General features: G+C 48.2%; 1 protein-coding gene across 1 annotated transcript; it reads right to left on the bottom strand.

Moving 5' to 3' along the window:
• Positions 1-290: 290 nt before the first annotated feature.
• On the bottom strand, positions 291-14,360 carry LOC130143054 (unconventional myosin-VIIa-like). The gene is made up of 15 exons (XM_056325611.1): positions 14,228-14,360; positions 14,092-14,157; positions 13,881-14,011; positions 11,129-11,231; positions 8,334-8,436; positions 7,720-7,876; positions 7,291-7,393; positions 6,922-7,050; positions 5,553-5,661; positions 4,212-4,328; positions 3,161-3,261; positions 2,603-2,689; positions 2,363-2,428; positions 1,929-2,042; positions 291-700 (listed from the first exon to the last, which is right to left on the bottom strand). Exons 1-15 carry the CDS (start codon positions 14,342-14,344, stop codon positions 356-358), a joined length of 1,848 nt encoding a protein of 615 aa, XP_056181586.1. The 5' UTR covers positions 14,345-14,360; the 3' UTR covers positions 291-355.
• Positions 14,361-14,366: the final 6 nt, after the last annotated feature.

The raw sequence follows: 14,366 nt of genomic DNA, 5'->3' as shown, positions 1-14,366 counted from the left end.
ATCCACCTGATTTGTCTTTAAATCTTTGCTTTGATAGAAGCCTTGAAGGCTCTGAGGGTTTATCAATAACTGCAAAAAGGGAGTATAGTGGTGGGACAAAAATAATGCATAACCTCAGTGATTTTAAACTTGTTTAAAACTGAAAACAAATGTGTTTGAAAAGCATAATCTCTACACTCATTGTTTGTGGCTTTACAGCAATCTATTTTCAGTGTGAACAGCTAGGAGCTATGACTTTGTACAGCTTCATTTCTAGATGAGAACAGAGCATATGGAATGGTGCAGTGGAGACAGTCATGCACTGGCCGTGGAGAATATGGGCTATCTGATCTAAAGGAAGACACCTGAGCAGTGGCTAATTCTCTGGAAGAGGATACAACCTGCCTTGCTTCCCAGGGGGGAATGAACACCTCCAGCAGCATGGTACATGCCAGCAGCCCCCCTCCAGGCTGCAGTCTTCCCAAAGTCTCCCTGGGGCTGCTAGCTGTGAAACATGTTCATAGCATATGTGCCTCACCTCCACACTTAACTCTTGCCAGGGTGGGCCTTGATTCATGTGGCATGTCCTATCATAGCAGAGGGACTTGCCTGCGAATAGCACAGTGACCAAGGGAGTGACACTGTTGATGAAGAGCCCATGGATGTTGGCTGGCAAGGTGTCTCTGTTCTTCTCTAGAAACCCCCCAGCAGTATACTGTACCTAGGGGAAACGGCAGCAAGTCACTAAGGCCAGCAGTGATCACAGGCTTGCTGTGAAAGCCACTTCCACAGCTTGCCAGGAGCAACAGTTAAACTGAATATACACTGGCTTGCAGGTGATTTCTGTACACCAGCTCTCACATGAATTTTGTAAATACATATGCACCCCATTCAGATGCAAATCATGAGGAACAAAACCCCAATGATGGCAACTGGAACCACAGCAGTGCACCTTAACACTGAGACATCGCCCTTTTTTTGTTCTCCTATTGTTGATTATGAAGTTTCATTTACTTTTGGTCTATGCTTCACTCTTTTCTTTCCCCACCTCTTCCCTTTGAACAGGCTTTCATCCTTTGTCACAGACCACTTTGTTTCTTTTGCTCCCTTCCTTTCTCACACCCAGCCTGCCACTCTCCTTTCTGTGTTAGGTGATTTTTCTAATAAAGAATGTCACAAATAACAACTCAGTCAACAATGGCAAGATTAGATTACTAAATTTTATCCTGAATCATCATATCTGCTCCTGCTTAAAAAATTGTCTCCAATAAATTCAACATATTTGGGCGAATGCTTTCAAAATTGGTGGCAGCAAGGTTACGTGCAGTAGTACTAAACTTCAAGCTGCTTAGGTTCCACTGAAAATATAAATAAGGGCGTACACTTTGAAAACATTAACTACCTGGCTGCTCTCACTGTGCTCCTCAGTGCTGGTAATAAAATAGTGACTGCTGTGCTCTGGAACCCAATAGGTAAAGGTAAAGCCTTTACACTGTCATTTGGTGCTGCACAGTGGATGCAGGGCTTTTATTTTATAAAGAACTATTTTACAGCTCCAATAGAATGATGATGAGTACAGAGATTCTTCTAATACCCTAAGCTTCCCAGAGGTAGCCCCACTTTTATCAGGGATCCTCTCTTCCCATACCTTCTACAGAAATCCAAGGGAATAATAGAAGGCAACTCCCTGGGAACACATCACTTCTGTTATTAGTACTGTTGGACTCCTTAACATCAAAGCCTTATTTGTCTTATACTTAGGTGTAAGCGTCCCCTCCTCTGCCAGCTTTGGTCACTGCTTGACCCTTCCTTCTGCTTTTTTCTTCCCTGCCCTGGTGGCTCCCCTGCCACAGCAGAGAAGGTTGGTGCTCTCTACCCTGCTTCACTAAAAAACAACACATTTTCCCCCTCCTACATACAACAGCATTCTTCATGCAAACAGTACATACTTTCCCAGCATAGTGAATAATGCTGAAGCCCAAAACACGGCCTCGGCTTGGCTGGAAGTGTACGTTCCCCTTGAAGCTGTTGTTTAGTTTATCCACAAATGTCTTATCAGTTGCCTGCAGGAAAGCAGATTTCATAATCAAATCATGAGGCCATAACAAAGACTTCATCAGGGCACATGGAAGCATAAAAAAAAAAAAAAAAAAGTGTTGGAAGTGTCCTTGGATGTGCAACAGTTTCATACCGTACTCTCCCTCTGACTCTTCACAAGGATAATAATATCATTACACTGTCCCTGATCTGGCTGTCTTGTTTCAACAATCACACATTGGGACACCTCCGTTCATCCTGCCTTTGAAAGTCACACTCCAACATAAGAGCTCTCTCTGCAGCCTGGATATTTATTGCTATATTCTGCCCCCTTTCTCATGCATACCTGAGGGAATGCACTCTGTTCATCCAGAAGAGATAGCAGTCCAAGTGGCTTGGCCAGGAGCAGATTCTGCAGGAAAGGAGACACATTACACATACCTAAAGCAGTACAGGGCACCCACTCTCACCTATACCACCCTTTGAAGAGGTTCTTCCCAGGTGCATCTCCTACCCATGCCAGAAAGAGAAAGATTCCTCTCTTACCTTGATGGAGCAATTCTCTTCTGTCAGTCCTTTCACTCACCAGAATAGGTTCATTATTGCTGAATGTGATATTCTCCCAAGGCAGCTCTTCTTCCTTATAGGCAGCCTGCTCCAGCTGGAAAATATGCTGAGAAAGAGGAATCAAAAAAAAAAAAAAAAAAAAAAAAGAGTTTGGAGCACCCAGCAGACTTGGCTAGACAATCCTGAACACCTCTCTTCCCATGCTGAACAGAGGACAAAGGGTGGCTCTGTCACCTTAGGCACAAGAGGTCTAAGATGAAACTGCTGTTCTGCATGCTCATCTGTAAGCATGTCACTCACTGATGCTGGTGCATAAAGCTGGAACAGTTCTCAGAGTGTAAGTGTCCCCTCCTCCGCCAGCTTTGGTCACTGCTTGACCCTTCCTTCTGCTTTTTTCTTCCCTGCCCTAGTGGCTCCGCTGTCACAGCAGAGAAGGTTGGTGCTCTCTACCCTGCTTCACTAATCACCATTTCTGTCCTTCCAGGTAATAGCCCTGTTTTTACCCAAGATGTCCTTCATATGTCAGGTGCTCTACTTTCTCTGCCACACAAGGTGAGATCACTCACAGCAGACTTACATGGTTGAAGAAGTGCTGCAGCTGTTCATTGGCCAAGTTTATGCAAAGCTGTTCAAAACTATTCACTGCAAAGTTTTCAAACCCAAAAATATCCAAGATACCTAAAAGAGGGAAGATGAGTGCATCATGGAGCCTGCAAATCATTCCTGCAGATAGCTACATACCCCAATACACAACTAAATCTCCCATCACCCAGCTCTTGTGGCACAGGGAAACCCCAGCCAAGTTACCAGGAGTACCTCTCCCATAACTCCTCCTGGAAACCTAGTTAGGAGAAGCCGACTCCCAGCCCCATCTCCTCTGCAAAGCTGGTGCCCAGAACTACAGCCTCACAGCTGCTTCAGACCAACCATCTGCTCAGAGCTGGCCAAGGCCCTACAGACTTGTGTTCAGTTCTCGGCCCTTCACTGTAAGAAAGTCACTGAGCTGCTGGAGCGTGTCCAGAGAAGGGCAACAAAGCTGGTACAGGGTCTGGAGCACAAGTCTGATGGGGCACTGCTGAGGGAACTGGGCTTGTTTAGCCTGGAGGAAAGGAGGCTCAGTGGAGCCCCCATCGCTGATTACAACTGTCTGAAAGGAGGGTGTAGTGAGGTGGATGTTGGTCTCTGCCAGGTAACATCTGACAGGACAAGAGGAAATGGCTTCAAGTTGCATGAGGGAAGGTTTAGGTTGGATATTAGGATTTTTTTTTTTCTCCAAAAGGGTTGTCAAGCATTGGAACAGGCTGCCCAGGGAGGTGGTGGAGTCCCATCCCTGGAGGTATTTAAAAGTCGTGTAGAAGTGGCACTTAGGGACATGGTTTAATGATGGACTTGACAGTGTTAGGTTAATGGTTGGACTCGATGATCTTAAACGTCTTTTCCAACCTAAAAGGTTCTATGGTTCTATTCTATGACTTCATGCAGTTGACCAGTATCTCCAACACGATCATGTATTTGCTAAGGGATCCCTGCACACAATCTCTGTGAAACTTCATATTGTGCCTTTCCTTCATTGTGGCTGGGGGATGCACAGCTGAGGACAGAACAGGAGCAAGGCAGGCAGAACTCACCTATCTCCCTCAGTTCCACCTCAGGATCCATGTTCTCAGCCAGCAGCTCATTGACTTTGCAAATGATCCAGCCAAATACTCGGCTATATGCCTCCTTTGCAATGGAGTCCCGAGCATCTGCACAAATGGAACAACAGCAGCTCAATGAAGGGGTCAAAGGAGAGCAGGGAACAAAGCACACAAGCTGGCTCAATACATTCACTTCTCACAACAATGTCTGGTGGTTTATTAAGCTATTTTAATGATCAAACAAACATGAAATATCCATCTGATTTCCCCTGCCCTCTGTAAGCTCAAAAGGAGCTCTTTCATTCAAAAATCTTTGAAATCTTGCTACAGGGTCAGATTTGGCATATTAGGGCACTTGTGAGACACTCTAAAATAGAGAATTTTCCTTCCAAAGAAGTCCAGCCACTTTTTAGAATAACCAGAAACCTGCTTTCCCCTCTGCAGGTCTAATAAGTATGGATCCCTGCACTGCTAAACCAAGTGAGAGACTCTGACCTGTACTTGGAAAACTGAATGGTTCTGTTCCTCCTAGACCACAGCTGTCAAGTGTTTAAGCACTACGGGCAAGAGGAGGATGCAATTCATGGAAAACGTGCTGACATTCTAAGAAGAATGTAAACAAATCAACATGATGTATTGCATGATGGGAGATGTATACTTTATTGTCTGGAGAGATGCAAAAGAAGATATCTGGAAAACAGAACTAGCTAATTCCCCATTTTCAGTTTTTTCTTTCATAATTTCATAATTATTTCTGGATTAGTCAAGCAATAATCTAGAAATCCTGGGATTTCTTTTTTATTTTTTAAATCTTTTATTTTAACTGAACCCTTTTGTGCAGGTTACCTTGGGTTATTTTCTTACTGAACAGGAAAACAACACTTTGTGCTTGCTACTTTAACACTCTTCCCTTTCACCTCATTCCTTCCCTGACACTGTGCTATCTCTTTGACTCTTAGTTAATTCTCCACCTACTACCTAGAGCTCTGCACACTACCAGAACTCTGAAGCAGGAGCTTTGCCCTCCTTTATACAAATACCTACAGTTTATATCTAGGCTGGACTGAGAAAGAACGCAAAGCTAATTCCTTGGTTTCTCATTTAATCTCTGCTGTTTCCCAGAGGTCAAACAAAAGTAGCATTAATAGTCAGTACATTCAGTAAAAGACTAAACAGATAAACATTGATATACTCGCCACTGTGCAAGAGGAATGAAGGGGCACAGACAGACATTTTTGTTTCCAACAAGTTGCACATGTGTGGGGATACCCTTCTGTCAAATATGGGTCAGTCTTTCTAGCCAGCACATCTGCAATTCATTATGTTTCTTACCTTGTGCCTGCTGCTGGGTGTGAAAACGCTGAATCTGCTCACCTCGGGTCACTGACGTCGTACAAATAAGGCATTTTAACAGTTCATCTTCTTGGACTCCAAACTGACCCTGGGAGAGAGGAAATAGATGAGTCAATAGTGAACCTTTATTCTTCTTGGGGGGATTGTATCTCCTTGTGTCTGTGCGACACCCAGTGTAATGGGATCATGATTCAGATTCAGGCCTTTGATCTCCACTGTAAGGTAAGTATTACTGTTAACATCTCTCAGCACTGGAGTCAGATATGGGCTTTCAGATCTGCATTATCCCTGCAGCGACCAAGCTCACTCTTGCGCTCTCTCTGAAATACTTTCCATTTTGCTTTCCTTCTGCTGCCACCTTTCACTTTCTTTGGGAGACACGCCAGTCCCTGCTAAGTGCTTTAATGACTTATTGAACAGCACCATTCAGAGGTCACTATGTTAAGTGCTGAGATGTCTGAGCTTCAGCAGACTTCAGAGTCACACAAACCCAAGAGACAGGAAACAAAGGGAACGCAGACAGAACCGAACCCCTCAGCGATTGCTTTAACAGGAATTCCCCTCCCATGGGCAAAAAACAAGGAGCAGACTTAAGAAGACAGACAAAAAGAAGCTGGCTACTGAACAGATGTAGGTCATTGTTTCAGCTATGGTGTAGGAAAGAAACAGGCAAAGAGATGGGAGTAAAACTAAAACTGAAGAGTGATAAGATTTCAAAGAGATCAAAACAGACATAGAACGGGCAGAAATACATTCTGTTCTGTGTTGTTAACAAAGCAGGATAATGTATCCATCCCATATAATAAAAATGAGATTGTCCTGGGGAATATATACATCTTAATCCGTGATAATTTCATGTGAAATAGCAGAAACTTTAACTCTGGATAACCAATAAAAGTTGATGGCAGTTGAAGCAGTATCCTTGGACAAGATCTGTTGAAAACACAGAACTAGTGTTCAGATACTGCACACCTGAATTTCTCCAAGGCATCACCACACTTAGAAATGTGTAACCATTTAATTTTAAACAGCTTGTATTGTATGAAGTCAACAAGGCACATATGATATTGCCATATGCAAGAGGCTGGTTCTAGACATACAAGAAATAGAAAAGTGAAAAAAGAAATAGTAAAGTGTCTCTTTGGGCATGAATAGCAGTGAACACAAATGCAGTTGTGGGGTCATACTGTGCATTTCTTGAGAAAACTCCTTGTTCTTCAGGAGCCTTCACACTCCGAGGCAGAAATGTCCTCTGCCATCTCTGGCAGGAGCAGCTCCTGCAGTCACACTGGCAGTGGGAACCAGCACCATATTCATAAGGTTTCTGTCAGCTCTTCTTGTGACTTACCGCTGCAGCCTTCAGCCATCCTCGTGAGGCTTCACTCACTTTTACAGACCCATTGCTCTCCTCAGGTTGAAAGGTCACATTGCCCAGAGACAACACACCAGCCAAGATTGCCTGCATGTCCACTTGCTCCTAAAACACAACAGAAAGGTGACTGAAAACCTATCAGCATGTAACAGACAACATGGGAGGGCCTAGAAGTTGGTGAGGTGAGGGAAAAGGCACTACATGAAGACTGACAGATTCAGGTATGGAAGCACCATGGACAATCCAGAGAGGAGAGAAACAGGACTGAGCCTCAAAACAGCAGCCAGAAAGAAACCCTATGCCTGCAAGCAGCACAGATGGAAATTAAACAACCCCAGAACTAACCTGTTCTTGGAAGCCCACCCTGTCAAGGGCATTGCACACCTCTTGGTATTTGTGTTTCCAGCGCTGAGCTACATCCCATGTACAAAACTGTCCACCTATGTACCTGAGAAAATGTATATCCCATACAAAACTGTTATACAATCAGCACAGCAGGTCAGTCCTACCCCAAAGGAACAAAGCAGATCAGCAGTGGTGGAGACATGAAAGGGAAAGAAACTTTTCGAAGGTAATATAGCAGAGACTCCAGACCTCCCAGCTTCCATGATGGCCCATTATGTAGCACCATTCAGATCCCACTCCAGCTTCCATTCATTTACCTGTACCAGGCTCCACAGACAGAACCACAGGGAAGAGACATAGGCTCCACCATGCTGCTTTCCCTTCCACCCCCCATCATGGAGACTAAACTAGGGTCTGCCTTTGAAATACCTGTAAAGTGAAGGATCCAACAGCCCATACATCTCCTTTTCCTCTGAAGAGAGTCCAGCAAACATGTAGTAGAAGATATGGAAATTCCTCTCCCCAGTATCCTGATGCACCACCCGTGACTTCTCTAATAGGTACTCACTCAGCTTTGCACCTCGCACTGCACACAAGAAGGTGACAGGGTAAACTTTGCACTTGGGGACATGAAGCTGAGTTGTCCCACATCTCTTACTTGGTGATAGAAGCATAGGGTTGCCTAAAATAACTTTCTTATGTGCAATACCCTCTAGACTGCCCAGTGCTCTGCAAATGGGCTTCTCCATGTTTCCCGTCATCTTAGAGATGCCTGCTCACCTCCTTTAGCAGCAACTTAGGCTTCTGGCACCATAAAGTATTACAGATACTTCCCCTGCACTGTCACCTCCATATCCCTCCTGCACTCCCACAATGGCCAAACCCAGCCCTTATCCTATAGCTGTGGCTGCTGTAAGATTTTACTGAATTGCACACCATTCGTACAGGCAGTCAGGTGTCAAAATTTCACCCTCCACAAGTTCTGGCTGCTCAGCCCTCTCCCTCCGGCATCTAACCATCCCCCAGACTGCCCTGGAATTTACCTGTGTTCTTCTGGAAATGCAGCTCTATGTATTTTCCAAAGCGGCTACTGTTGTCATTCATCACAGTCTGGGCATTGCCAAAAGCTTCAAGCAACAGATTTACCTAGAAGAAGTGAGGAAGCAGAACAAACTTTCTTCAAACTAAGTGATTCAATCTAACTTACTTGCAAAACTTTATTTCTAGCATTTCCAATTCAGCATTCACTTGGAACAGGAACCACTCCACGAGTACCCAAGAGCACCCATTTTATCATACCCTGGATAAAGGAACTGAAAGAAGCAAATATAACAAAGACTAAGCAGCATGAGACTACTGAAAATAAGCACAATTAAACTGATTTGACCTCAGTAAGTTCACCAACTCATCTGTTAAAAGATAGATTGGTATAACAGATTTCCACAAAGCATCTGACATGGCATCACTAGATAATTTGACTGCTATACTACAACAATAAACAAGGTAAACATGGCACTCCGCAAATGTAAGCACGATAACTTAGCTACTGAAGTTTGTTGACAGCATAAGACTCAGGACAGCGAATTATAGAAAAACCTAACAGAACAATCAGACCACTTTGGTAAACTGGATGCAAACAAGGTGAAATGACAGGTGCTGGGTTTTTTTCAGCCAAGAATACCTACTGACTGCAAGAAAGGTGCCTTAGGATACGTACTGGGCAGCCTGCTGAACACAGCTTTAAAGCATGACACTGTAATCCCAAAAGGGCTAACTCAGTCCTCAACTGTATCTACAGGAACCACATAAGATGCCTATTATTTCTTCACTGTCACCTCTAGGCTTTCCAAGGATTTTTCCAGACAGCTCAGCTGGATTGAGGTGAAGTTTTGTTTTCAGTGGAGGAATTGCAGACTGGGTCCAGGCACTATGCTGGGCAAACACAGCTGTCCTGCTTCCTGAACCTACTCAGCTCAAAAGCAGTTTGGCAGTGTGGCCCAAGCCAGCTCTAAGTGGAGCCAGCAGGTATGTCAGTGCCACACTCCCACAAAGGAGCACAGGTGTTCACCTCAGATCCACCATAGATGATACCACACTGAAATAATGTGCCATTTGAGCCCAAAGCACAGCACAGTGCAGTGTGTTTGCAGGGCAAGGTTTTGGTGGCGGGGGGCACAGGGGCGGCCTCTGTGAGAAGCTTCCAGAAGCTGCCCCCGTGCCCGGTGCAGCCCGTGCCAGCCGGCTCCGAGCTGGGCCCGGTGCTGGGCAAGGCCGAGCCCGTCGGTGCCGGTGGCAGCCGCAGGGACCGTGTATTTCAGATCGTGTATTTACGTGCGAGCGAGCCCAGCAGCCCCGCGGCCCCCGGGCCGGGGCAGGGGGAGGCCGGGGGGCTCCAGGCGCCGCAGCAGCGGCTCCCCCAGCCCGCGGGGCGGCCCCCGGCGGGGCGGGCCGTGCCCCCAGCCCGCGGAGCCCCCGGGGGAGCAGCTCCCCCCCCGCAGCCCGGGCAGGGCCCCCCCCGGGGCAGGGGGTGCCCGCAGGGGGCTGTGACCCGCGGGCAGCGGCGCCGGGGCAGCTCCGGGCAGGGCCCGTGGCCCCGCGGGGAGAGGAGCCCGGGCCGGGCCGGGCTGGGGCAGGGCCGGTGCCCCCGCGGCGGCCGGGCCGGGCCGGGCGTGAAGAGCCGCAGCCCGTGGGAAGGACCCACGGCGGAGAAGGTCGTGGAACTGCTGCCGTGGGCTGGAGCCCGGGCTGGAGCGGGGGCAGAGTGAGCAGCCCCGTCCCCGAGGGGGAAGGAGCGGCAGGGACAACGGGTGAGGGACTGACCCAGCCTCCTCATGCCCCTGCACCGCTTGCTCGGGATGGGGTGGGGTGGTGGTGTTGAGAAGAGGTATAGAAATTGGGAGTGAACCTGAGCCTGGGAAGAAGAGGGGGCGGGGGGGAGGTGTTTTAAGATTTGCTCTTATTCTTCATTATTCTACTCTGATGTTAACTGGCAATAAATTAAATTAATTTTCCCCAAGTTGAGTCTGTTTGTCCTGTGACAGTAATTGCTGAGTGATCTCCCTATCTATATCTGGACCCAGGAGCCTTTTGTTACATTTTTCTCCTCCTGTCCAGCTGAGGAGGGGGAGTGATGGAGCAGCTTCAGTGGGCATATGTTGTCCAGCCAATGTTAACCGACACCACAGAAAAAGATCTCTGAAAACAGAGACTTTAAAATGAAGTTCCAAGATTCCAAGAACTCACTCTGCTTAATCTATCACATGGAAGGTTAAAGTATGATTTGCCCCAAAACCCTCACAACTACCTGGGGAGCAACTCAAGTGGAAATACTTCAGACCAAAGAGATAAATACGTTTCAGAATCAGCTACCAAAAGTATATGAAAACAGCAAAGATGAAGTTGGCCAGGTAGCAGGTATGTGCCTGACAGTAAGTGTAAGTAGCCAAAGAAAGCTGACTAAGGGCTGTGTGGATTCTCTATCCCTGTGTACCATTAAATCAAGAGTTCATTTTTCAAATAAAAGCCCTTGTTCTACCTCAATCAGGAAATTATTTGGAAAAATGTCCCTAATCCCTTAAAGAACATGATAAACAACTGCAATAATTTTCTATCATTTAAGATATCGCAACATTACCAGCAAGCAGAATTACTGCCCTACAAGCCCTTCTAATTTGTGGTGAGCTATTTCACCACCCTTATGCACTGTTTTCTTATGTGTCTTAGGTTTTGCTCCCTGACTTTCAGTGGTGATTCATCAGCAGGCCTCTGGAGTCTAATGCAAGTTGTTTTGCGGCAATGTTACTTCTGCATCTTCAAGCACCATCCTGTAATGACCTACCTGAAGGATCTGCTGCTCCAGCTGCAAGTTGCCTTTGCTAAGGTTCATTATGTGCTGCAACAATAGCTTTGTGCTCTCTGTTTTCCCCGCGCCGCTCTCTCCACTGCCAAGAAAAAGCAAAGGAAATTCCAGCAGCTGTAAAGTATCGTTGTTCTGCCCCTTACATCTTAGTGCCGCATAATTTAAGAGTGTTCTCCTGTCCAAGAATTTCACAGCTTTTTCAGCTAAACCACATATGTGAGCAGCTTTACACAGTGGGTCCCACAAGGTCCTGACCCTTCCCCAGGGGAATTTTTCGCCATCTGCAAAGGGAGTACTCCGTGCTGTCATTTCTGGGCAAGGTGCACCAGACAGACCATTTGCTCTGCTTCTTCAGAAAAAATGTATCCAACTTCTGGAAAACAATCTCCTCCAAATGGGATCTGATACATTGACTCCCCCACACATGCTGGAGTTGACGGCTTCCTCTTCTTCCAGAGAGATTTGCCCCATCATCTCATATCCACAACTGAGTACTGATCTTGAGATGATGTGACAATCTCAAACCTCAGGTGCTTCACACATTCACATTCATCAGCTGGTTGAGAATGTGGGCACACTGCCACAGGGCTGCCTGCACACCTGCAGCGGTGTGTATCGCTCTGTCATCACACGTACCCAGCACCTCCACCTCCAAGTCAAACAAGCAGCACTTGGAAAGCACAGTTTCCCATGTCCTGGGAGGGAGAACGTACCATCAGTGAGACGTGTCTTTGACCGACAACATCATACTGGCAGAGAACTTCAGTGCATGTATAGAAAAAAAACGAATGCAGGAAATGCTGAAGGTATACTTGAGGGCAGGTCTCAATTTCCATACCTGACCTTTGAGCAGTGTGGCTTTATTGCTTTGTAGCTCCCAGTGGCTCTGCACTTGGGATCAAGTATGTATCACAGCAAATACTACAAGATACCTGATCTCAAGCACAGATCAGGCCATCACCATCCAAATATGCACAAACAAAATAAGACCATTCTGACAGTTGAGAACATGCCATCCAACAGCACTCCTGCACAGTATACAAGACGTATTCTTGTTTTCAGTGACTTCCTTCCCCCCCAAAAGCACTGCCAGTCAGCATTCCCACGGTTCAAGCTTGTCCTTGTACCCTCTGACAAGCATAGCAGCTTCACAAGGTCCTGCAAACACTGTCTAGCTGCAGGTGTGTAACTGCCGCAGGCTGTGAAGAAAAGCAGAGTAATCTCCAGGAGACCTAAGTGCTGTACCACAGCACACCCAGGCTGTGACTAACGTTCCATGACTGGGAAGGCACGAGGAGCCAGCGCAGGACCACTTGATTGCAATGAGCATTTGTCACCTGGGGGCAGCTGCTGCGTTCAGCATCAACCTCTGAGATGTGCCACTCAGACCTCCCAGACAGCTAGAGAGAACGAAGTGACCACAAAGAATAGTAGAGCCTGACAAGTCTCCATGCTGTTCTCAGAAACTGTGGTGTAACAGGAGTGACTTCCTCCTGCCCCTCTGCCCCAATGAGGTTACCTTTGCTCATGCCAGGTAATCTTAGTAACGAGTGTTTCACCACTAGCAGAGAGCAAAACCATGACCCTCCTATGACAGCAACGCACAGGCTAGTTAACAGGGTTACATGATGCACAGGAGTAGCTCAGACTCTGGTCCCTGAGACCACGAACTGCTGGCAGAAAACCATCAGACCACTCACTTCTTAGCAAACATCCACAGGTTACTCTTTCTTGTCTTCCACTTCCCAAGACAAACACTCTGACTGTTTTGCATCCCTAAGAGCCCTACCAGCAGAACATCATCCGCTGAATTCATGACCACCACTCTGTGTGTGCACTTCATGTAAAGCACAGGCACTGATGGCCTGCAGGCTGGAGAAATGAGTCCTTACTCAAGGGATCCTCAAGGTCAGTTCCCAGTCCCACCGAGATTCAGCAAAGCATGTCCACACCATACAGACTGAAAATATGAATAAAATGATCAGAAGGCCAATATAAAGATGAGAATATTAGATCAAACAAGCTGCCAATTAACATTGTAACCAAGATGACATTTACACTGTTCTCTGCAATACCCAGAGCAGGCAGTTAGCATTCTGAGGCTTTCTCCTGGATGCTGTTTGATGCTTTCTCTGCCAGCTGCTGCTGTTTGAGGCCGCCTCTGCTCATTGATGCTACCTGCTGCCCTGCACAGTTTCAGCAGAACAACAGTGACTTCAGGGAGTGAAACGCCTGTGACATCAGGTTGCTTTTTGGTTACAAGAACCTATTTCCACCCCCACCCACCCCTTCTAGTGGACAGGACTGTCCACGACTAAGATTTTTCCTAACCAGACTCCCAAAGGTCTTATAGCGCGAAAAAGCTTTTTCTTTGCCATGCTCTTTGGTTAACCACGGGCAGCTCCACTTCGGGCAAACAGGCTCCTTTCGTTACGTTATAGCCCTCATTACAGCAGTTACGGTGGGAGCTGTTTCGCCGAAGCAGAGCACCTTGTGGCTTCCCCAGGGCTGGTTAAACATCCTGGTGCCACCTGCCCCCCGCAACGAGCCCGGCACCCCCCGCCTGGCAGGCGGGCAGCTGGGGCAAGCGCCGCCACGTCCCGACTCGCCGGCAGCCCCGCGGGCGAGCTGCGCCAGGCGCCTGGCCGGGCAGAGCCCCGAGGGAGCCCCCGGCCGCCGCCCGGCCCCCGCCCCACCCGGCTCCGGCGAGCCCCCGGCCCGGCCCCCTCACCTGATGACGATAGACTGGCCCCGCGGGCTGCCGCCCCCGCGGCCCAGCATGGCGTGGTAGGCGCGGCTGGCCACGGCGAAGATGTGGGGCGGCAGCGTGCCGGTCCCGTAGTTCTGGTACCGCTCGGACACCTGCGGGCAAGCGGCGGCACAGAGTTGGTGAACGGGCGGGGAGGGCGCCGGAGCCGGCCGGCGGGGGCCACGGGGCTCACCTCTCTCCCGTACAGCGACAGGGGCTGGAAGGGGTTCATGGCGACGAGGATGTCCCCGATGTCAGTCTAGCGGAGAGGGGAGAGCCCGTCAGCCGAGCGCCCGCCACCGCCCCCCGCCGCAGCCCCCGGCACTCACGTAGATCTGCTGCCGCAGAAACCGCTGCTGCAGCCCGGCCAGCAGCGCCACCTCGTCCAGCTCCGGCAGCTCCGCCAGGTTCCCGCCCGGCGGACGAAGCTCCCCCACCGACACCATCCCGCACCGTTCCCGCTGCCCG

This window comes from Falco biarmicus, chromosome Z, assembly GCF_023638135.1.
Source record: "Falco biarmicus isolate bFalBia1 chromosome Z, bFalBia1.pri, whole genome shotgun sequence".
In the NCBI taxonomy this organism is placed as follows: domain Eukaryota; kingdom Metazoa; phylum Chordata; class Aves; order Falconiformes; family Falconidae; genus Falco; species Falco biarmicus.
The sequence above is the reverse complement of the archived record's forward strand: the minus strand, read 5'-3'. Positions and strand labels throughout refer to the sequence as shown.